Consider the following 26065-nt stretch of genomic DNA (forward strand, 5'->3'; position numbering starts at 1 on the left):
CCGTCTCCACTTTGCACTTGAAGGAAACATAAGTATATAGAGATTAAGTAAGAAGTCCATGATCACAGGGTTTGAAGTAGTTCTTGAATTCATCAGTCTGGCTTCAGAGTATAGTTCCTAACCAACTACAGCTAAGCTCTGAGTGTAAGAAAATAAGACTCGAACATATGACAGTAACAGCCTATAGTACTGGAACATAGGAGGTTTTTTTTTTTTTCTATTTGAACTTTTGACTCACTTTCCCTGTTTTAACAAAATCAAGTCATTCTAAACTCAGTTATCAAAACAAAACATACAAACCAAATAGTAATTAATTATGCAAAGACTGTGAGGTATGTACTTATGAACACACAGAAAACACAAAAATGGAAAGCTCTCTAGACAGCAAGTTTTCTAAATACTTTTTCCTAATAACCTGCAAAATAATAAATGCTACTGTTGTCCTGCTGAAGGTCACTCAGAAGAGACTCTAGAGGCAGATGCTGTTACTAGGGGTTTTCTCAGTTCAGGTTAACATGAGTTTGCTTCTCAGTGTAGAAAACCTCTGCACACGTCAAAGTTCTATCTAATTAAGTGTTCTCAACCTGGGAGTCACAGCCCTATGGGCATCAAACAGATCAGGGACACATATCAGATATCCTGCGTATCAGATATTTTCATTATGACTCATAACAATAGCAAAATTATAGTTATAAAGTAGCAACAGAATTATTGTATGGTGGGGAGAGGGTCACCACAATGTGAGGAGCTGTATTAAAAGGATTGCAGCATTTGGAAGGTTGAGAACCACTACTCCATACCATACATTCACTCCATGACCTATGTTCTTTGAGTATGTGTATAAAGTTTGTTAAGGGCCATTCTGATCTGGGAATTTCAAGGATAAGAGCCAAAGACAAAACTAAGTAAAACAGATAAAATGCAAAGTCAAAAGCTACAAATGAAGTTGGAGAAGCAAGGAAGGCAGGAGATCATGAGAAGACTTGCATGATGTGTTCAAGAGTTTAAGTTCAGTTCTGTAATAGGAAATCAATGTTGATTTGAAAGTAATAGTGTAACTGCATGGTTATGTTACTTTGTATCTGTGGACACTGAGTGCATACAGGGCACATACAAACCATGGGGATAATGATCCCAAATGCATGACGCATGGATTAAATGTCAAAACTGGAAAGGAAGATACTGCTAAGTAGAAAAACCCCTTTCCAAGAACTCTCCAAAGATACCAGGAAGGGGGAGAAGGAGACACAATACAGAGCAAAGACTAGAATCACTTCAGGTACTTAGCTTGGACAGGAGGCAGTTCAGAAAGCTGCAGTGCACACAGGCAGGCATTTGGGGTGATTGTTGTCTTGAGGAAAAACTATGACAAAGGCTGTAAGTGGCCTCTCAAAGGACAATCTGTGGCTACCAAACTAATTGCTGATCTGGATTCTAACTGTAAATTAGGTGTCCCTTCCTTCTGCTTCCAAGAGCACAGACAAAGACAACAGTTCAAAGTGGCAGTTATGAGCTCCAGTTCTCTCTCTACCTCCACGTAATTCTAAAGAATAAACAATCTATTTAGATGCCATAAAACTACGTTCTCAAGAACAGAAGATAAAACTATTATATTTTTAGCATGAGTAGAAAATAACATTGATGACACACACAGAGAAATTGCAAAACTGGGTCTAGATGTTAGATTAACATTTCTCTCTAAACATGTTCACAGTAACATTTAAAAACTTGAGACCCGGGGTTGGGGATTTAGCTCAGTGGTAGAGCGCTTGCCTAGCATGCGCAAGGCCCTGGGTTCGGTCCCCAGCTCTGAAAAAAAAAAAAAAAAAAAAAAAAAAGAAAAGAAAAAAAAATAATTTAAAAAACTTGAGACCCAGTAACATAGCCTGGGGTTGGGGATTTAGCTCAATGGCAGAGTGCCTGCCTAGCAAGCGCAAGGCCCTGGGTTTGGTCCCCAGCTCCGAAAAAAAGAAAAAAAATTAATAGCCTAAGAATATTATTTGATAATGTATTATTTGCTAGGTCATCTTGTCATGTTTCATCTATTTAAAAGTCTTTACATTTCACTTGGCATAGAGGTATATGCCTGCAACATACCAGCGGACCCAAGAAAGAGGAAGCAAGACTCAAAAAGTATGGGATCATTCCTGGGCAACAGAGAAGTTCAAGGCTAGCCCTGTCTGCACAATAAGACTCTTGTCTAAAAGCAAAACGAAACAAAAACAGGGGTAGGGACATAGAACAGCAGAACACTACGACTCCATTTTTGACCCCCAGCACTGCAAACAAGCAAACAACTTTAAATTTCAGTCATTCCATCAGTTAAATAGTAATGTGCACATTTTGTTGATGAGGAAACAGGAAGAGAGTGATGAAATATCCCATTATCACAGGATTGGAAAGTAAGAAGGCAACGAAATTCTAGAACCAGCGCAATAAGCATTATAAAAATAAAGCAGGTTTTCTGGAAGAAAAAAAGGAGTAGCTTCAATTATCACCATCAATCATAGTACCAACTTACAGGGACAACCATCAGTTCTGAAACCATATTTCTAATATTAAACAAACATGCTATGTCATTATTAAGATGCTAGAGCAAGAGTTACAATGCATCACAGAGATGTATACATTATCCAAATTATTTGTATTATCTGTATATAATATATTCTGTAATAAATTATCACAAAACTCTACAGGGATCTTTGAGACATTTAATTCCATCTATACTGACATAGAGAACCCAGAACACTTAAATAAATCATTAGATATACAATAGAAATGTTCTCTAACTCTTAAGGATAATTTATAAGATGAATCTCAGGAAGCTGGAAAAGTTGGGCTCAGCAGTTAGGAGCACTGGCTACTCTTCCTATCTCAGCAATGACATGGTGGCTCACAACCTTTTCTAACTCCAGTCCCAAGGGATCCAACACCCTATTCTAGACTGCATACTACATGCTTAGAGTACGCACACATACACACAAGCAAAACAGCCATATACATAAATAAAGGAAACAATATATATGAAAAAGACAAAATTATCCAAAGGCTTGTAAATACCCAGGAACTTTAAATATACAAATTCCTGAAATGTATTTTAAGTGCATTTAAAAAAAAGTTTCTTTGACCCATAAGACATACATGCTAATGTCAAAGTAAACCTAGATAATTTCTCATAAAGCCACATAGTAAAAATAAGAGTCTTTAGCATCCCTCCCCCCTTTCAAGAAGTCACCGTGCATTCTTCCCTCAATGTCCACAGAATGAGAAACTTAACATTACATCCTGGAAATTAATAACAGTGCAGAAATCCCTTGTAATTTTTATCCTACCTAATATTACTTGATTTCAGATGCTCCTCTGATTTCAAGTTTTCGGTCCTCATCTGGGACTTAAATGAAACGTTTTCTCCCACAATGACTATCTGTAAGAGCATCCAATTTTTCACAAGGTAGAATGGTTTAAGACACTCTAGACAGAGGAGAGGAGGAAAATATGAGTTAACACAAAAATAGAGAATGCCCTTGGGGAAAAACTTTCAAAAATTTATTTGAAATGACTTAATACAAAAAGCAAAAGACTAATAGCAAAGTTTCTTTCATAAACGGCTTTAAATGTTTTGTGTATATTTCTAAAAGATTATGGTTTTTGATCCTGTATGTTGTCCTCAAGTGCTAATAAAGCTGAGTGATCTCTTCAGGATTAGACACCAGTTGCCTTCCCAGCAGCAATCTGCAGGGTGAGTCTGCCAAGGTAGAACACCACAGAGATGGATTCTTAACCAACAGAAAATCACGCAAAAGCACAGGTACAGGTAGCATAAACAATGTTTAAATTCTAGGGTCAGCAGAGGCCAGGTTTTTAGGTTTCACTCAAGTCACTGAACAGTATTTGGTCATTTTTATGAGCGGGACACTGGATTAAGGACAGAATATACATACATTGACAAGACAGGTGGAAATCCTTGCTAGAGATTTAATATAGAATGTATAAACACATAGACAAAGAAGCAGGTAACAGAAGGTAGTGGTTACAAGCATGGTTCCAGAATCATCATGTGCTACTATTACAGGTGATGTGCTGGAACAGAAGCCACAGGTAAAACAGCAGTTTCCTGAGGTAGTAACTCAAATGATGTAGGTAAAGATGAGCTAATTATAAGCTATTGATCACGGTTTACATTTACAGTTCTTATGTGCTAACATTAAGTGCTCTATACATGTGACCTCACAGAATGGGGTTTAAGAAGAGACACTAAGGGTCTTCTTACTCAGATTGCCCGGGTTCAACTTAAGCTCTGGTATTTGTTAGCCATGTAACAAAGTGAACCACTGCTGTGCACCCCAGTTTACTTAGAAGACGGACATAATTAAATAAGCCACCTGACTTAGATGCTCTGAGGATGAAGGAGAATGATGGAAGTCATCAGTACTGTGAGCACTGAAAGTAAAATTAGCCATTACTGCATTTGTTGTTATCATTTATAGTTAATCGCAACTTGCAACCAGTCAAAAAATGCAAATATCTTTTTTTCTACAAATTAGGAGCGTGAAGCTAGAAACTCATACCAATAAATTTTAAAATAGAACACACAGTTCTTTATGTTTAGCATTAAAGTATGTCTTAACGGAAATGTCAAGCATGCAGGAGGGGGCTTTGTTGCTGTACTTTCAAAACATATATTCATGGGAAAGAATGAGATAAAGCATTTCCAACTTCCTTGACATGGCAAGTCACGTGGTAAGGCTGTGACTCTGATCCAGTGAAACTCTGTGACTACGGGTTTCTTGCTTTCTGCCTCTCAGCATCTGCATCTGTATTTGTGCCTCCCAAAACACACACACACACACACACACACACACACACACACACACACACACACACACACACACACACACAGAGAGAGACAACGTGAAATATACTCCCATTTTTCTCATCTGGGCAACTCTTTCTTGGATTTTAAAACTGAGTAACTCCTGTGAGGAAAGTATGGTCTGGCCAGTTAGCCCAGTAGTGTATGCACACAGTTTCGCTGCAGCACTGTACAAACAAATCATTTGTTTACAAGTGTTTCTGCTAAAGAAAGTTTGATCCATTCAGCCTTGTATGTTCAACTATCTAGCACCAGCATGGTGATTACTAGACATTCACCCAAACAAATACACATCAGTGTGCATGCTGTCTCAATCTAAAGTCAGGATCCTAAACATCTGCTTACTCAAAACTTGAGATACTAGTTTTCAGGTATTTCAGGGAAAAAAATATCCAAGAATGGAGAAAAACAAACCTACTTTTTAAGTTCAGGAATCATTATCTTATACAATTAAAGAAAAACACAAGTGCTTAGTTATCTTTCTAAAATCCAGATTCTCTTTTCATTCAAGTGGGACCTATGTAATATGTATTGATCATTAACTGTGCAGAAATTAACACATCTGAGGCGTACAATAAAACAGTTCAGTTGTTCACATAATTAAACAAGAAATTTAGATTATGACCTCAACAACCACAAAGTTATTTCTTCTCATCTTTTTAACTTTTATATTAGATGAGATATACCAAAGCAATAGTTTTCAATTAGCTTTTAAAAAACTCTTCTTTATAATAACCCCTAAATCTTCCTGAACTATGCAGGCAATGCAAACTACTACATTAAAATGAACAAATGCCCTACATCAGAGAAAAAATTTAAAAGAAAGCAACTACATTAGTGTCAGGATAAATGTTCAGAGAGTATTGCCTTAAAAGGCAATGGTGAAGTGACCAGACATTTGTGTGCCTGAATAGCAAATGTAGGATTAATAGAGAACTCAATCACTGTAAAAGTGGAAAGACAATAGATCTCATTGGTTAATGCAAATTTGAAGAACAATATACAATTAAGTGGTCAAGTCCAGAACACTGACAAGCCAGAATGTGGATGAGCCTGTGGCTTTGCAGGTGCTCTCCCTGACAGTCAGTGGTAGCACAGAGTACTAACGGCCAATAGAGAACAGTCCTGCCGTTTCTCATACTTTATGCTCATCACACAATTCAGAAACTGTGCTTCCGACACCTACACAAACAAAATGAAAATTTATGCCTACACAAACCTGCACAGAGATGCTCACAACAATTTGTGGAAAATCTATGGTACACCAGACAACTGTTTTGTTTATGACTGCATATGAAAAAAGAGAAAGAAAGCTTGATGAATTACTGCATAGGGAACAAAACCAATGTGACACAGCTAAATATATGATTTTAACTGTAGGACAAACTGGAAACGAGAATTACAGTGACAGAAATAACTTCAGTGAGAACCTAAAAGTGCTCTGAGAACGTTTTTAAGTCTAAAAAGGAAAATAGGAATATGATTCTATCCTTTGACACCAGACAAAGTAATCACAGTCCTTTACATATAGAGCACCAATTACATTTAGATTGGAGAGGCACAAAGTCCAACTGCCTAACTGCTGCATGAAGACAATATCGGAGATGAGCAAGTTAATTTAACAGCAACTATATTTAAGACAGTGAGCTAACTACAAAAAGAATCTATATATTATGGTATACAAAAAATATTCTCTCTGAAATTTTTTGTAGAAACCATTACTTATCCTATTGTCTTTCATATCTGATTAAGAAATGGGTTCCATATTCAAATAACTTAGTAAACTAAACCCAATATAGATCATATAGATTCTATGATACATTATTTTGGCCCCCAATGAATCACATACTTCCTGACATCTGCACCCTTCTCAGCTCTCTGCAGATACTGGCCTTGGGCTTTGTCCTGTCACTTTCTTTGACAGACAAGATACTAGATCTGCTTTTGTGCTTGCCCTTCTCTAACACTATCACTACAGAATGAAGCCGAGGAAGACAACACTAAAAAGAGAGCTGATGGGTTAGGGATTTAGCTCAGCGGTAGAGCGCTTGCCTAGCACACGCAAGGCCCTCGGTTCGGTCCCCAGCTCCGAGAAAAAAAAAAAAAAAAAGAGAGAGAGAGCTGATTTTTCTCAACCATTACAGCCATCCAAGACGCGTGAATGAATTAGACCGTGAAGGTCAGCACCAACTTGAGCTAGTCTGGAAGAGGAAGGGCTTTGGAGCAAAATCTCTGGAGATTTTTGAGACATGATTATGACCTGCCTTAGCTGCACCGGACTGCTTCAGTAAGTCTTCAGTGACTTATCAATGGGTAGTCATGATGAGATGGTAGATGTGATCAGTCTCAGTAAATAACACCTGCCAAAGGACTGAATGTTGGGGTATGGGAGATGGTCCAAGCTGGCTCCATGGTTTTAAATGGGAAAAACAAAACAAACAAACAAACAAAAATATAAACTGGGAGGATTTAGCATTTTCTAGTGGAGAAGGCAATAGGAATAGGTAGGTCTTAGAAGGAAAGAGTTCATTGGGGGTCAACAATACTTGGCAGGTAAATTAAAAACATCTGCTATTATTTTTGATAATGATAAGATCTGAGATTACTAAATATACAATGGCTCTTTTAGGAATATAGTGTTTAGAGGAAACATTGTTGAGCACTGGTGCTCATCTAAGAATCACCAGGATATAAACATGATTTAAAGCCCATGACAGCACTGCCAGAAAAGTGCAGAAGTATAGGAGTACTTTAAAAGTATTTAAAAAATACCAAATACAGGATAGAAAAACATATTAAATTGTTGAGCACAATTGTCCTAGAAGCCAGCTGGACAAAAAAGATCATCGAGAAGGTGGTGTCTATAAATAAATGCTGACAGGTAAGATTAAGATGAGGTCTACAAACCGACCACTAGATTTAACAATGAGGTTACTGAGAATCTTATTAAAACAATTTTTCTTTGGAAAAGTGGGGCATAGTCTTCAACTGTGACTGAGTATAGACAGGGTTTTACTCTGAAGCCCAGGCTGGCCTGAACTCAAGGCAATCCTTCTGTTTCAGTCTTCTAGTTTACAAAGGACTTTTAAGATGCATACACAACATTTCTTTATGATAGGATAGGATAAGAAACAACACAAAAAAGATCTGGCAGAAGCTACCTGGGAAGGGGCTGGTGCAGAAGGACCAAATGCTTGAGAGCAGTCTGCATTATGGTACAAGTTCAAGACCAGTTTGTTTTAAAATAAAAGTGGGTGGGGGACATAGAGATGTATAGTTTAATGACAGAGTACTTGCCTAACATAAAAACCCTATATGTATTTTTGATAGACACTGGTAGGTGATGTTCATATTTATCTGGAGACAAGGTATTTATTACTAGAATGATAAAGTGAAATGAATAAAGTTTAGGAATTTATATGTTACCTAATCTCAAAAACCTACTAAAGAGCTATGGTAATCAAGGAAATCTGAGGGAGATACATAGATACCTTGATTTCAAGAGTCAGAAATCAACATCTATTGATATACTTATTGTGGTGGTTTAAATATGAATGCGTCCAACCCCCTCTCCCTCACAGTAGGTTCACAAAGTTGAATGTTTAGTTCAGGAGTGGCACTACTTAGAACTAGGAGGTGTGACCTTTTCGGGTAGGTGTGGCCTTATTGAAAGTGTCTCTGGATGGGCTGAGGTTTCAAAAGCCCAACTCAGGCCCAATGACTCTCATGATGGGGCCTGTGGATGTGAAGGTAGAACTCTCAGCTCCTTCTCTAGCATCATGTCTGCCCACAAGCTGCCATGTTCCTCGCCTTGACGGTATTGGACTAAACCTCTGAAACTATAAGCAAGTCCCAATTAAATGCTTTCTTTTTATAAGAGTTGCTATGGTAATATGTCTTTTCACAGTGATAGAGCAGTATGTGAATGTTTTTGTGTATAGCCAATTTTTGACAAAAGTATCAAGGAATTTAAAGGAGAAAAAAATATTTTCTCAAGAAATGATACTATTAACTGGATGAAAAGTTTTAACCAGAAAGCCTCAAGTAATATATCATAACATATACAAAATTAATTCAAGATAGATTGCAGACTTAGGCTATAAAATTTCTAGAAGAAAATTTAGAAATGGAATAACTTAAACTACTAGCTCTCATTTGAATGCTATATATCGCCTTCCAAATGCATGTTGAAACTTAATCTCCAGTGCAGAAATATTAAGAGATGCTGACTCAAGCGCAAGGCCCTGGGTTCGGTCCCCAGCTCCGAAAAAAAAAAAAAAAAAAAAGAACCAAAAGAGATGCTGACTTTTGGAAATGAATACCGTATGAAGGTTAAACCCTCAAGAATGGGACTAGTGCCTTATAAAGGGGCTAGCTTTAAAGTACTAGCTAGGGTTCTTTGTGATCATGCTCTCAGACCCCATGCTAACACCTAGAATGGGCTTCAAACTCCAAAATAGAAAGAAGTAAATCTCTACATATACTTTAAGCCACCTTTACAGTGCTTGTAATACCTGGAACTGTTTATTATTTAGAAAACAGCAATGAGAAGCCAAAGTCTGTATGTTGAGTTCGAACATGATTTTTACACTATTTTTCAATCTATGGTTGGTTCATAGATATTAAACACACAGATACAAAGAAGTACAGAAATGAACACTTTAATGCTACAACACTAGCTTTGGTTAGCTAAAACAAACAGCACTGATTTGTAATAAACTGCTGGCATGTGAACGCAGATTCCCATGTTTATCCTCCCAGCTAGAAGATACTGAAAGGCCTCAACCACCTATATGTATCTGTAGTGCAGGGTTTGTTAACAGAGTTCTCACGCCAAGGACACAATGCTTACTGTATTTTCTTTAGTTAGCATTCCTTTTAGAAACCAAACATGAATTTTTCTTATTTTAAAGTAATCCCCTCAATTTATAAGGCAGAATTTGCTTCCTGCTACAGATTTACCAGCTTCCCACTCGGCTACAGCTAGACACACAATTGAGGAGTCATTAGTAACTTTTCTAACTCCATGTTTTGAGTGGAGCTCATGAGAGAGAACAGAAACTGGCTATTCATCATAGATACTGGCAGCAACTATACCCAATTTCTAATTGCAGTGGAATGGGGTGAAGGAAAAATGAGGTCAGAGATGCAAATTACGGATAGAATCAAAGTTCTACAGTGTATTTAGAGGCAGAAATCTAGGTTAGTTTAAGTTGCAGACACTGCACAACACATAGCTATTGTTGACAGGTCTCCATCCCTTTCATGCTTAAAAAGTAAAGTTTGTTTTCTCTTTACCACTGAAGACATAACTCATATGCTTTCTTATCTTTTCACCCTTAATCTTTAGTCTTTCAGCTTTTAAAACACCAAGATCCGTCTTGCTTTATTCCTTTCACAGTTGCAATGAATTTCAAAGAAACTCCTCTTTCTGCTCCCATCAGTAAACTCCAAAAAAAATTACTCTTCTACTCCTTTAGGGAAAAAAAATGCACTTTAAAAGTTGGGAGATAAATTTTGTCAGATGAAATGTGTAATTATGAATTTTATGTTTTATAGCAATGCACAATGTATAAACAAAAATCTTAAAATCCCAAGCAAATTATATCCCAAGCAAAGTCAGAATGATGCATAGTTAAAAATTATTGACTCTGAAATAACTCCCAGGCTCAAAACTCAACTCTGTCAATCTTAGAATGACATTAGCCTTAACTAGTCTGAGTCTGTTTACCTGTCTATAAAACCAAACAACAATAGTCCATAGGATTGCTATGAAAATTCAAAATAATAAACGGAAAGTGTTTGGTATAGTCTGGTATAAAATAAAACCTAAATCTGACTACCGACATCACTACTTATGTGGAAGTAAGTATAAGGAGCCCTTCTAAAGCTACTCCCCCCTGCTGGCCTACACTAGCCTCATTGGCATTGCAAGAGGACTACAGGTAGGACTTAAACTTTTTGGAGAGTTTATTGATGGGAGCGGAAAGAGGAGGTTCTTTGAAATTAATTATAACCACGTAAGGAGTGAAAGCAAGAACGGATCGTGGTGTTTTAAAAGTTTAAGATTAAAAGTGAACCAATGCTAACCTAAGACCCATGCAATAGTCTAATTAATCATCAAAGCTTTTTAGCAACAGGTCAGACTAATTACAAAAATGCACTATTATAAAACATCCCAGTCAGGCATGGTAGTGCACACACCTTTAGTCCCAGAACTTGAGGCAAAGGCAAATGGATCTTCAGGAGTTCCAGGCTAGCTCAGGCTACTACATAGTGAGACCCTGTCTCAAAAACAAAACGATACAATATAATGTTAATAGGGAGGGAGACAAAAGCCAAAATAGGGAAGTGGGTCTGTGAATAAGATCAGTGCCATCAAAAGACTTCTACTTTTATGCCTGATATAAAGGCCATCTACTAAGAATAGTCAGTAAAGTTACAAGAAATAGTAAAAGTGTAAAGTAATTACTATAAAGAATTAGACAAGCCAGTAAGGGGAAATGCACAATGAAAACTGCATATAAGTGACAGGTAACTAGTCAGGAAGACTTTTTTAACTGACAGGTTACCCAAAGAAGCAGACTGTCAGAATCATTCAACATTGGATTTTTCTAGATGAATGAGAAAGGACAATAGGATGAAGGCAAGGATAGTTCTAAAACAGGAAACCAGTATCAAAAGGGTAGGAAAAACAAGACAGGGTGAAGAAGAATAGAAAAAGTAGTAAGAAGGAAAAAAAAAATCAGTATGTAGGAAGTTTCCCCTGACCCTTTCCAAGACAGGTTTTCTTTCTGCAGCCCTGGCTGTCCTGGGAACTCACTCTGTAGCTCAGACTGGCTTCAAACTCAAGAGATCTGCCTACCTCTGCCTCCCCTGGTTTGGTTAAAGACATGGCCATTACTACCTAGCAGAAGTCTTAATTAGAAGCAGATTAATGGAAGTAGGGCTATGGTTAGAGTGGCTGAATCTAAGATTTTGGAGGTGGAGCATTTTAAGAATGGCAATGTCTATACTGTGGTGTGGTGAGAGCAGTATGTAGTAAAAGGAAGGTTAAGAAACAAAAAACCTGAAAGAATAGCATCATTTGTTTTTCTTTCTCTAAGAAAACACCAATCATGGCAAACTATGAGACACAACTACAAATCCCTCTTGTATGTTCGCAACACATTAGCACATTAAAAATTATGAGAGTCCAGTTTTATACTTAGGTTGAATGCTCATCTATAATCCCAACATAAGAGGCTGAGACAGAGGGAATAAGTCAATGTAAGGACAGCATGGACTACGGAGTGAGAATGATGGAGTAATTGGTGTAATGCTATACACACCAAACTCCTGTACACTCCTCAAAAGAGCCAGTTTATCTGATGTTATGTTTATTTTATTCTGTCTTGAAAGTACTGATAATCCTCATGCCTAAATGTAACAGGGAATGCTGATCAGAAGAATATATAGGTTTACCATATATAAATACAAGTAAAAACATTAAAGGGTCTGCTTTAAAAATGAAATGCAAAAAAAAAAAAAAAAAAAAAAAAGAATGTAAAAAAAAAAAAAATGAAATGCATAGAACCTTCAGCACTTGTAAGGCTATGTGGAAATGGGCATTTTTAAATTTTAAACACTGCTGGGATCAAAATCACCACTTGAAAACTTTGTGATGCTCTATGAAAACACTGCTTTGGGGCCAGGAGATGGTTCAGCAGTTAAGAGCACTGGCTGCTCTTCCAAAGGTCAAGTTCCAGCAACCACATGGTGGCTCACAACCACCTACAATGGGATCTGATGCCCTCTTCTGGTGTGTCTGAAGACAGCTACAGTGTACTCACATAAAATAAATAAAATCTTAAAAAAAAAAAAAAACAATTATCAAAAGCTCAATAGGATTTCCAGTGTACAAAAATCAAGGTGGCACTTGTGATATGATGACTACACTTGTTTCTCAAGAGTCTGGGGAAAAGAATCAGCATTTTTGTCTTTTCCTTGTTTTTGGTGACTGACTCAGGCCCTCATCCATATTCAAATACAAAAGAATGGCATCTCTAACTTTAGCTTTTCTGCTTTTTCCTACAAGTGATGGGTCTATTTTATTACACTGGGTCCAATAAATAGCATTTTAAAGTCTGCCAATTCTGTGTGAATCCTTAATTTCTTCTCATCAACTAACATTCAGTAAAATATTTTCAGATTCTAGGGATTCAAAAACAATTACATAAAGGCATTTTGAAAGTATAAACTATATTAATAAGGTAAGATAGTAGCCTCATACAATGAAGAAGTTAATTTCACACTTCAGACTCAATTACCCTATAGCCCCTACCTCGAGGGCTTTATTAGCAAATTTAAAAATGAATAGTAGGGTTGGGGATTTGGCTCAGTGGTAGAGCGCTTGCCTAGCAAGTGCAAGGCCCTGGGTTTGGTCCCCAGCTCCAAAATAAATAAATAAATAAATAAATAAATAAATAGTAATTATATTAAAAATTTGGAAAATCAAGTCAATGCAGAAAAGAGGCTCATTGCCTATGTAAAACTAAATTGGACTTTACATAAGAAAGTTACATCTGCTCATGTAATTCTATCATGATCAGTAAAATTAAAACTACAGAGGTTTAAAGCTACCTTGCTAGTATATAAGGTCAGGGACTTGAACTTAGGGCAATCTAAGAAAAGTTAAGGCAGTTTTAATTCAAAGGCCTTCTCAATTAGTTTGTTACACCATGCTGCTGTCCTAAGAAGCCTACAAAAAAAGACCCCTATGTATAAATTTAGTCAACCAAATTATTTTTAAATTAGAAAATAAATCTGTTGGTTTCTTTTCTCACTGTTTTAAGCCAGAATCTACAACCAATGCCTTATCATTTGAGTTGTGCTTTTCAGAATGTTCTAATCTTGTTTCATTAAAGAACAAATGTTCAGACAAATGACATTGTTATTTAAATTTAAGAAATGTAATCTTATAGGATTAGATATTAAAAATAACAGTAAATATACTTTAAGATACATCCCACAAGCTCTACACAGACACACACAAGGTTTTGGAGATGCCCAAGAGTGTTTACTATTGAAATGCATGTATGTTGATTCCTAACACCACGCTTTGTATTTTCATCACTTATAAGAACATTTCCAAATGAAACAGGTTCAAAACATCACTGGCATCTACTATATCGCATTATAACTGACAATAGCCCTGAAAACTATGCCTTGAGAAGAGAGAAAGAAAAAGAACTCAACTTCTGTGGTCTGTGAACACTGGCTTTGAGGAAACTGATGCACGTCAGTATGACAGTTATTTAAATAACAACAGTCTTTCAGATGGATGACTATCATTTGAGATGGACAACAACAGAAATGACACCAGGAACTGTAATAAGCTAAGGGGTTTTCAGTGGTAGAGCATTTGCCTAGAATGAATGAATGTACGGAGATGGGGTTCCATCTCCAGTAAGGGCTGGGGAGCAGGGTATAGCTGGGAACAAACTATAGCGCTCCACACTGCTCCCTATCTCACCACAGGAGTTGAGAGTGCTAGAAAATGAATCCTACGATCCAAATTTCTTTTCCGAATTTCACTTGCTAAACTTTATCTCCCAAATAATTTAAAAGTATTCCAAATAAATAAAGCTTAATGAAAAAATGAGCCTACTTACTACTAAAAAGAGGAGAAAACTCAAATCCTGCATATCCCAAAGAACTACTGCCTCTCTCTTGTATTTCTTTCTCTCCAATATTTGACTTGGTTACTCCCACACATGCTTTAAAACTATACATGCCCAGGCTGGATACAATAGTACGTGCCTGTAGTACAGCACTAAGAACACTGAAGCAGAAGAAGTTACTTGAGCTCAGGAGTTCCAGGTCAGCACACCACAGCCCTGCTTCAGGAGTATCACCACCTCTGCAAACAGGGACCGCAGAGATAGTTCAGTGGTTAAGACCACTGGCTACTCTTCAGAGGACCTGAGTTTGAATCCCAGCTCACATGTGTGATCACAACCATCCGTAACTGCAGTTCAGGGGATCCTATGTCTTCTTCTGGCCTCTGTAAGCATTGCATGCATGTGGTACACAGACATACATGCAGGTCAATTATCCACACACATTAAAAAAAACTAAAAAATGAACACAACCACCAAAAAATAAGGACCCTTCCAAATGAAACAAACAAACAAACTTACTTAAGTGTTTGCGTTTGGAGGCTTTCACTGTACCCCTGAGGGAGAACTTGCTTGTAAAGACTTGTGCCAACTGTAGAATACACGTGATCAGGTGTGGAGACCCTATCCTATAACCTCAGATCTCAAGAGGCTGAGACAGGAGTACAGCCTGGGTTACAGGAGAACCTACCCTCAAACACCTAGATAGATAAGCAGATAGGCAGACAGGACACATCTTCTATAACAATCCAGCTACAGTGACTAACACATAAAAATAGAAAAATTAAAAAGAAATATAGTAGCAAAAAAAGAAATCAATAGAGTAACAAAGAAGTCATCATTTCAAAAGTGAAGTATAACTAGGCTAATGGAAGAGAGAAATTCCTACAGTTTTAATCTGAAATAAATATGACATGTTCAGAGACAAGGGGCAAATCATTTTGTTTTGTGCCTGACACCTCTGACTGAGTAGATGAGTTATTTTATGAAAGGTCAACAATGCCAGATTAAGGAGTATAATTAAGGGAAAGCCAACATAAATATTTTTTCAATATTAATCTGGAACCACTGCAAAATATGTATTTGTGATAGGACAGATGGTGTGGAGTCTGAAGGAGAACCAGAATTTGTTACACTATTTCTTCATATCCATGTTCCCTTTTACAAACAACAGAGGAAGGAGCAGTAGTTAAAGCCCAGTCAATACTTCATGTTTCCCAGGAAGAACTACAGGCAAGATACTGGCTAGAAGGGTATGAGTAAAAAATGGACAGAACCAGCAAGGAAAAAGGAAAAACAAGAGAAAAGCAATATTTCCAGAATGGTACAAACAGGAGGGTAAAGAAATTAGGAGAACTCATGACTGCAAGTCTAAACCTGGGTGGGTGGGGAGAGGGACAGAATCCCAAGGAGCATCTCCAATGAGGAAAATGAGAAAGCTTAAGGAACTATATGGGAAGAAGGATGGATATAAAGCTTATTTACTGTAAGACAAGGTCTCATGAATCCCAAACTGGCTTCACACTCATACTGTAGGAAAGAGTTTGATATGACACTGGGATGGTTAGTCTGAACTGTCAACCTGACACAACTTATTATCTGCGAAGAGAGTTGGCCTCTTAACTAGTTAACTGATGTGGGAAGACCCAGCCCACTGTAGAAAGCACCACTCCCTGGGTGATGGGGAGGTGTCCTGAACTCTGTAAACGTGGAGACAGTGAGCTGAGCATATGCAAGTAAACATGTACGCATTCTTTTCTCTTCAGTCTTGACTGTGGCTATTATGGGACTAGCTGTTTCAAGTTCCCACTGCCTTGACTTTCTCACAAATGAAAGGACTGTAGTGTAGAATTGTGAGATAAAATAATCCTCTTTTCCTCTAAGTAGCTTTTACAGGAATAGAACAAACAGAAAACTGACAGTAAGACTTCTCAAATGACCTATGTCCAGAAGGAAGAGGCATAAATGATTAGTCAGTGCTACATTCTCTTTCAGATTATGTACTTACTACACACCAGAACCACTCTCTACACTTTATGCAACAGATAGGAGTACAGAGAAATGAGGCACAGAAAGTATAAGTACCCAGGGCAACTGAGTGACAGAGACCACACTGTTTTTCTTCTTGTTGTTTTGACTGGAACTTGCTATGCAGACCAGAGATTCACCTGCCTCTGTCTCCTAAATGCTGAGACTAAAGGTCCTACCTAATGGCTGAGATTAAAGGTGTGCAACACCACTTCCAGCTGAGATCATACACTTTAAAGGAGAATACTCAACTGCATTTATTTTTATCTTTGTGCCCATTTCATTAAGGGGTTCATGAGTCTCTGAAAGGAAAGAATGACATCTTAGACCAACCATACATCCAAGACTATCACAATGATTTAGACAGTATTCTTGATAAGTTTTAAAGAATGATGATTCAATGGCACCAAAAGTCTGTGGGTAGACACAGTATCTAAAAACGAAATGCTATTGTGTGGTGGCGGTGGTGGCTTACCCCTTTAATTCCAGAACTTAGGAGGCAGAGGCAAGCAGTCTCTGCGAGTTTGAGGCCAATCTAGTCTACAAAGAGAGTTCCAGAACAGCCTGGGATACACAGAGAAACCCTATCTCAGGAAAAGAGAAAAGGAAAGGAGAGAAAATAATTGGGCATGCCTTCGTTTTTGCCACTGGTTGGTGAAATGGGACAGAAAAACAAAACAGGACCAAATAATCAGAATAGGTTGTGAAAAGCAACAGAGCTTAAGAACTTTCCATGTGACTCTGTATAAATCATAGCTAGTACGAGATATATGCTAACAGTGCATGCATACTTATTAAAGCCACTTGAGCAAGGGGCAGTGCACACCAACTTTAATCCCAGCAATGAGGAGGCAGAAGCAGGTGCTATGTAAGAGGCTGGCCTGATCTAGAGTGAGTTCCAGGCCAGCTAGGGGTACACAGTGAGACACTGTATCAAAACAGGAAAACCTCAACAACTGAAAGCATAGTCTCTCTCTCTGTTTTAATCTCCAGAGTCCTGAAACATACAAGGGCTCAAACGGAACTAGTGGGATAGTGTAGATGGATATAAGAAAGAGACATCCATCAGAGGAAGGCAAACAAAGGCAAGACGCGTAAGAAAGGAAAATAGTTGGTAAATTGGGTCATTATGAAGTCTTTGGCACTTTTGAAGATGTCCGTACCAAAGAACAACAACAAAAAATGGAGCACAATAAAAGCATAAACAGGGAGTTAGGGATTTAGCTCAGTGGTAGAGCACTTGCCTAGCAAGCGCAAGGCCCTGGGTTCGGTCCCCAGCTCCAAAAAAAAAAAAAAAAAAGAAAAGAAAAGAAAAAAAAAAAAAAGCATAAACAGGCAGCAGGATAAACTTGAAAATTAGCCTTAAGACAAGAGCATGAATGACAGAATTCAGAGGGAAAATCAGAATGAAACAGACTTTTAAGGGAAACTTGAGATTGCTTCACAGAAAACACTAGTAAAGAAAGTAACACCATAAATGAAATAGGTCATAGAGGAATGGCAGATATAGTCAAGAGCACAAGGAAAAGATGGGGCTTGTAGAAGACACCTAACTAATTGCTTTTCCCTTTTTAAGACCCATGCCAGCTACCAACTGTTCAAACTGCCATTTTCACATCTCTACTTCTCCTATCTGTGAGAATCTTGTGCCTGGTCAGAACATTTAATATTATGAAATATATCAGGGAAGATACAACTTTTAAAAAGTTATTTGAAAAAAAAAGTTGTCTGAGCATGTTTAGCCTGGTTGTACAATATGAAGTGCTCAATTCCCTCCTCCCTTTAAAACTCCCATTCATCTTTCAATATTTATGTGTAATCTCACCTCCAGCAAGATGCCCTCTTCACCCATCTCCACCTACTGGAACAAGCAGTATCCCTACATTCACACATCACCTTTGCTTCTCTATTACAGCACGTAGTAAGTTGGCCGGCTCCTCAACTGTCTCCAGTAACTTTAAACTTGCCACTGAAAAGCTCTGGGATGGTGCTGTACATGCAATATTCAGTAACTGCCAGTAGTAGAGCAAAATTCAAATTCACAAAACCAAGCTGAAATATGTACATGTGTCTAAAAGTAGGAACATGGTAGCTAGCTTAGTACTACCTAAGGGAAAATTGATGAGAAATAATCCATGGCTTAGAGGAAAAGAGACACTGCTATATCTATTTGTAACTGGAACATATCCAAAGGCACAGCATTAAAAGTTTGTCCCTGGATTGGTACTTCTGGAAGGTTATGGAACTCCCACAGAAGGTGCGGGGGGCGGTGTCTCATAATATGCTTTAGGTCACTAAGCACATGTGTACCTTCAAAGGAAACTGGGGTATGAGTCTTTTGTTCTGCTTCCGAGCTACTGTTAACATGAATGAACAGACAAATGAACACACACACACACACACACACACACACACACACACACACACACACCCTGCTACCTCACCACAGGCCAAAACTCAACAGAAACAACTGACCATGGTTTGAAACCGCCAGAAACTAAGTTGAAATAAACCTGTTGTCTAAGTTGACTATGTAAGTTTCTGTTATAACAATGTAAAACAATACTATGAATATATACTTTTTAAAATCAGTGTCCTCACTGGTGGAGAATTTACACTCCAAGGAACACCTCACAATAATATATGGCGACAATGGGGGATGATGTTGGCATTTGATGGGTACAGGCAAAGGAGTTGCCAATGGCACAAGGTGCACAGGACAAACCATGCCCATCCAAATGAAGCCTATCTAGCCCACTATGTCAACCAAGTGTCAGCAATCAAGAAAAAAGAAAACCAGACATGTTAGTGTACCTGAGATTTCTAAAATTTTCTTTAACAATTGGTTACTGCTGACTTAAGTTTCTACTGACTAAGAATTTGGCATCGAACAACTTTTCCTGAGCAATTTCAGTTGCATATTAATCAGTAAGGAGTTGGTTACAAGTTCTCATTTCCCATGTGACATGTCTCTTATTTTCCTGCTGATGACTAGCTCTTCATAGTGACAATCTCCCAGGCCCTTTGCTAAGTCTAGCTATAGGAACTAAACGTAACTTCACAGCAAAATGCATACATATGAACAAACCACTTTCTTCAACACACCTGCCTGCTCATCCCCAAACAATACCATCAGTTAAACTAGCCCATCTAAACTTTCAGACACAAATTCACAATAAAAATTCAAAAGTCTAGTCGTTGTTAGAGGTGTAGCTGAAGACCTGACTCGATATAATATAAAACAAACTAGTCCTTCTACAGTATGAACCATTCTCCACCCCAACAAGGGCTTCATAGGAAATTGGCTTTATTAGTGGGTCTAGATCTTACTATGACATAACCATTTAAAAAAAAATCAACAAAAAGTTCAATGACTGCTTCCTCCATCATAAAGATAGAGGACAGCAGCTGTGCGAAAGCAAAGAATGAAATGTAACTAAGACAGGAAGTATACATTTTTAATTCAACTGAAACCACAAAGGAAGCAGAAATTAACAAACATGGTAATTCAGCCAGTCAATATACAAGCAAGCAATGTGCTATTAACACAAAAACGTCTAAGCCTCAAGTTATTTTTTTAATTGCCACATTTGGGAAAGCAGCCATGTTTGATGATTTTCTGGAATTGAGGCTACTTCACATCCTAAGAAGGCTAAGAATGGAGGAAAGAAGTGAGCAGGTGAGGGAAACAACACACCAACTCTGTGGACCGCAAGGACTTACCAGTGTACACATTACAAGTCTTTCTGAGCCTTCCTGTCAGACTCAACATTACCAGACTGCTCTAGAAAGTAGAGCCCACTCTGCTTAGGTATCTATTCCTCCTAAAGGTCTGTCCGCCCACTTCTCTCACCAGCCTCACCGTATGCTTGCTCCTTCATCTACACTCAGCCAAGACTCACCATGATGCGTTCTATCTTACAATAACATGGGAGCATTTCCCTTCAACTCAAAAGACAACCTTTTTGTTGTTGTTGTTGTCTCAAAGACAAGTTTGCGCCTGCTGTTTCATTTCTGACTCTAAAGTGTCTAACATGGAATATGACACTAGAATGACCTTTCAATAGAGGGTAACGGGGGAAATCTTGGCAAAGCAGACATTTATGGACCATTTCTATAAAAGAATCTAATGCTAGGGAATCAACTATTTCACTGGAACACCGCAGCATAGAAGAAAATTTAAGACAGAAAGAGAATAATGAAGAAAGTATACAGCGCGCGCGCACACACACATACACTCTTTTCTATGTGTCTTGGTTAGATTTTTGACAAAGTAACACAAGTTAAAGTCACGTGGGAAGAGAATCCTCAAGCAGGAAAGTGTCTCCACCAGATTCCCTATAGGCAAGTCTTTAGGGCATTTTCCTGATCAACTGATGTGGATAGGCCCAGCATTTTGGGAGTAGTGGTACTCCTAGAAAGGAGGTCTCAATATATAAGGAAGCAGGCTGAGTAAGCCATGGAGGATGATCCAATAAACAGAACACCTTCATCACACCTTCATCACACCTCCATCACGTGTGCGCCGTTAATGCCTTGAATTCCCTGAGTGATGATGGGACTGCAAAGTGGAAGATAAAATAAACCTTTTTCTCCCTAAGCTGCTTTTTAGTCATGATCTTTACCACAGTAATAGAAACTTAAGAATGTGCCTGAGGTATATAAATTCCAAACTCTTTAAAAAAATGATTATTTTAAAGTGTATTATGTCTTATAATCTGATCTATGGCCTATCTACACCCTTCTACACATAACAGAAAGACTAAACTCAATCTACTCTTTTACTCAACAAAGTGTTAGTCTTTTTTTTTTTTTTTTTTTTTTGTTCTTTTTTTCGGAGCTGGGGACCGAACCCAGGGCCTTGCGCTTCCTAGGCAAGCGCTCTACCACTGAGCTAAATCCCCAACCCAAGTGTTAGTCTTTTAAAAAATCTTTCATTTTGTCAAATCAAGAGAAAGAATCTGACTTCTGCTTCAATTTGGGTAATATACTCACACTGCCTCCTGCCTAGAATGCTTATGTTCAAGGATGTCTTACTTTATAAACTTAAGTCTTTCAACATCTCCTTGGGCAGGAGTGTGCGAGTCTACTAGGACAGGAAAAGGCTACTTTTCTGCAGTCTTGTTCACAGTTGCACCTCTTCCCTCTACAGGCTTTTCTTCTTTTCATCTATGCTTTTTCTTTGAGATGAATTCAGTTCCTTTAATGCTGAGTTCCCTGCTTTCTTGTTCTGACCGCCATAAGTAGTTCACTGTCTCAAAGTGCCACCTTGCCACTACACTTCCACTACCCCACCATTTCAATACTAGACACCCCTGCTCACTTACTCTAACAAACTAAAATTTGGCTAAGAGAAAATAAATTTTCACTCTACATGAGGGAAAGTCTGCAGCTATGCAGTTTAAAAACTGTCCAGTCATGGTCTTCTCCCACTGACAAAGGTAGGCAACAAAACTCCTCCTAAAGTCAAGGTCACAGGCCACCTCCCTAATCTCTATTGAGAAAACCAGCTGTTCTAGGGGCTAGAGAGAAGGCTCTATAGTTAAGAACTCTGGCTGTTGTTCAGGAGGCTAGATTCCTAGCACCCACACGGCCATTCACACCCATCTGTAACTCCAGTTCCAAAGAATACAACACCCTCTTCTGGCATATATATATATATATAATATATAATGTAATATATGTATATATAATATATATTATATATAATGTAATATATATCATATATGTATAATATATGTGTATATAATATGTATATATTATATATATAATAAAAATAAATCTAAATTGAAAAATTAAGAGGGAAACTGAAGCTAGCACAAATGTTTATTGCTGGTCTCCTTCCTCCTGAATATACCTGTAAGTAGCAGACTTAAGATTTGCTGTCTTTACTTAGGACAGATCTACAAAAGCAAAAGTGGCTTTGAGAAATTTGGAAGGGATTCTATATCTCATGCCTCTAACTTTTTGCCTATTGGATTGCAGCTGGACATGTAGCTGTCATTCCATGTTTCTTCATTCTTCAGAGCCAAATTGGTACCAACCTGTCACTGACTCCATAACCTAAGGGTAATTCTTCCCTCCAAGCAGATTTATACAAAAAAAGATACATTGGCACAGAAGCTTCTCAAAGCCAGCTATCTCTGCATTAACAGTATCAGCACTTTCCTAATATTTGTCACCACACAGTCTTCCAACTGCCAAGACCTTATTTCAAGCCCTAAAGGTCCACATATTTTATAACACAATAATTTTCTCAATGCTGTGAACATACAAATTGTCTTTTAACAAAGCACCTCAGATTTCTTTGAGGCAGGGGCTCAAGAAGTCAAGGGTGGCCTTGACCTTGCTAATAGTGGATGACCTTGAACTTTTGATCTTCCTGTTTCCACTTCCAGAATGATTGGATTACAGGACGACTATAGCACATCTTGTTTTTTTTTTTTTTTTAGTGCGTGTCAGGCTAGCATGCTACACAAATGAAGCTATATCTTTCACTACAAAATTTCTAATGTCTACTTTTTAAGACCCTTTTAGCATCGAATTACAGAATAGGTTTTCCTGTGCTTACATAAAAGCACATGCCCTTATTTTCCCTTCTATCATTTCAAAGGACCTTATTGTGTATTTATCTGCTCATGTTTACTGACTTTCTATCAAGACCTACTCTCCCATGCTCACCCTTCTGCTCACCAGTGAGACTCAGCTCCTAGAATATAGAAAGCCCTCCATTCACACTTGGGCAAAGAATGAGCATAGTCAGGCAGCACAGAACGCTGACATGAAGCTCCAAGACAAGCAAACATTTGAGTCTGTTTTTACACACCAGCCATAAGATGCTCAGTAACTTCTTTGGATTCACCTTCCTAATCTATAAAAGAACCAAGTTAAACTCCATTCAAGCTTTCCAGTTGTATGCCCCCCAGCACTACTGCCTAACTTAGCACCACTCTCCCTCCATTTCCTTATTACCCATGTCCTTCCGTTTACAATCTCTCTTTCTTAATTCACGGCTGTCAGAAGACTGTCCATCCTAAGAGTTTAAGTGTTCTTTTCTTTTAAAACCTAACAAACTTGTAAGTTCTGTAAGAGGGTGGAGTTCTTACTTTCTATTCTTAGCAGTTGGTACAATGCCTTACGTACAGGTGATCAACCAAACAACCGATGAATCATAGGAGTATAAATGAGCAGATGAACAAAGAGAGTCTTTCCTGATTTCCCTCCACTGCTCAGGTCATCTAGGACTCATCAATATGGTACCTTTTTGTGGTGATAATTACATTAGTCTGTGCTATTAATTTACTCACCTATTGGATATTATGATGCAAATTCCTTAAGATTAAGAACTGTCCTGGTAGTTTCTATTTCTGTCTACTGCACCTATATTCATAGCTCACTGTAAAGTTTAATGTACTAATAAGGGTAACAGAAGAAAAAAGAGGGTATCAACTTACAATATCAGGCATACATATTGTGCTAAACTCACAAATCAAAGATTCACAGATCCCATCATCCTCTCAGTGTAATGAATAACTTCTTTCAATGACAGAACAGCCACTCTGTCTACCACAGAACAACATACTTTCTCTTGCAATATAAATATATGTGGGACCACTCTAACACATGGACTCTTCCACATCACTAATCTCTAAACAGCTGAAGTAACTCTCATCATTCCATTATCCACCCATTCAATTCCCTTCTCCACAAGGTATGAAATAATGTTTGAAAAGCATTTCTCCATACCTCCCTTTAAAAAAAAAATCGTTCTTGAAAGACAAAAAGGCCCAGTTTTTAAGTTTCTGAGTCTTTGCAGCTCCTCAATTAATCTCAGGTGCTAACCTTATTTTCCTTTGTCATCAAGGTGTTTTCCCCAATCCCTCACTCAGAATCCACCAAACTATTCTGACTACACAACAGCTGCTGTCTTCCTATTCAAAATGTTCTCGACATCATGTCAATACATGTGAGCCTTCTTTAAGTGTGTATCAATCCCTGCTTCCCTCCCTTACGCTAGACACACACTCACACACGCGCAACACCAGTATCCATGCGTCACTCTATCTCCTTCATACAAGTTCCTTACATCGCACCTAATGAATGCACACGGCTCTCAGAATGGTATCTTCCAACTACAGTTTCTTTCGAGAACATCACCTTGTTCATAGCACCTCCCTCTTTCCTCGTTTCCCCATCCATTTCCCCCCTTTTCGGGTTCCCCTACCCCTCCAACTAACGACAGAAGGCATTATTTCCCCTACTCCCAACCCGCGATAAAAGAACAAGCTCGCGTTTCCTGCGGGCTCCCCCTCCTCTAATTTGCCCTCCAGTCTGCACCCTCCCAGCCCCCAGGTGTGCCGACTTCCATCCTCCACTCTCCGCATGCATCGCTCCAGCCAGCACACCACGTTTCCCCGGCTGAAGGCTCCAGACCCCTTCACACCCACCTCTACTCCGGATCGCTGCCTGCTCTCGGGGTGCCTCTCCCTACCCCGGCCCGCAGCCTGAGAGCACAGGCAGGCGCGCGCGCGCACACGTTCTCTCTCACGCTTCCCCAACCTCCCTCCGCTCATCGCCGGCTTCACCAGAGCTCAGCTCGCCCGGCGAGGGCCAGGCAGCCATGTGTGTGCCCGCCCCCTCCCGCAGCTGCCCGCTCAGCCCGCGCCTCCCGGCCCGGGGACAGAAGGACGCTGCAACTCCCCCACTGCCTCGGGAGTCCGCTGTTTCTGGCCCCCCCAAGCCTCCTCCCGTCCCCACAACACCTCGGCCGGGCTTCGGCACTCACCGGAGATACTGCGCGCTCTGCAGGCTCATCCTCCGCCGCCGCGTCTCGCCACGAAGCCTCCGTGGGTCTTTCAGGCTCCTCGGAGCGGCCCCGCGGCCCCGCGGGTGCTGGCGGCCGCCGCCATCTTCCTCTCCTCCGACTCCTCCTCGCTCGGCGCGGGGTGGGGGGGAGTGAGTGAGGCGAGGGGGAGGGAGTGGGGAAAGCTGCTCTAGCTGCGGCTCTGGCCTGTGGGACACAGGGACGCTCCGGCTCGGGAGGGGGGGAAGAGGAGGGAGAAGGGAAGGGGGCGGGGGAAGAGGAGGGAGAACCAGAGGAAGGAAGTCCGGTTCGCTCTCGCGAGACTTTAGCACTGCCGGTCCCTCTGGGTGGTTTCCGCTACTCTATATCTCTCCCTTTTGGGATCAGCAAGTTGTGTGGCGCCTGCGCGCCGGCTGAGAAGTCTGGTGATAGCGCCTGGAGGCTTCCTAATGATCCGTCCTTCTCCTCCCGTGCGAGGGGGCAACCCCAAGCTCACCGCCAACATCGAGCCCAAATCAGCCGGGAGTTACACTCAAAGCCTTCCGCCCTTCCACCCACCCACTTCTCGCTTCCTTTTTCCTTTCCTCCACTTTTCCCCACCGGAAACGCCACCCCTTCCTCCTACAGTTCCGCCCGCCAATTCCTCGATTCTTGTCTTCCCTCGCGCGCCGGAGAGTGACGCAAAGGCCTCCCTCCTCTCAG

General features: G+C 39.4%; 1 protein-coding gene across 9 annotated transcripts in view; it reads right to left on the minus strand.

The window, feature by feature from the left end:
* Smg7 (SMG7 nonsense mediated mRNA decay factor) overlaps positions 1-25669 on the minus strand; it is a 64609-nt gene extending 38940 nt beyond the window's left edge. For 4 of the 9 annotated variants that reach the window (NM_001415742.1, NM_001191549.3, NM_001415741.1 and 1 more), the window contains 2 exon segments: positions 3333-3471; positions 25346-25482. In NM_001415742.1, the coding sequence (NP_001402671.1) occupies positions 3333-3436 (104 nt within the window). In that variant the 5' untranslated portion in view covers positions 3437-3471; positions 25346-25482. 9 annotated transcript variants of the gene reach the window in all.
* Positions 25670-26065: the final 396 nt, after the last annotated feature.

Source organism: Rattus norvegicus, chromosome 13 (genome assembly GCF_036323735.1).
Source record: "Rattus norvegicus strain BN/NHsdMcwi chromosome 13, GRCr8, whole genome shotgun sequence".
Lineage (NCBI taxonomy): Eukaryota > Metazoa > Chordata > Mammalia > Rodentia > Muridae > Rattus > Rattus norvegicus.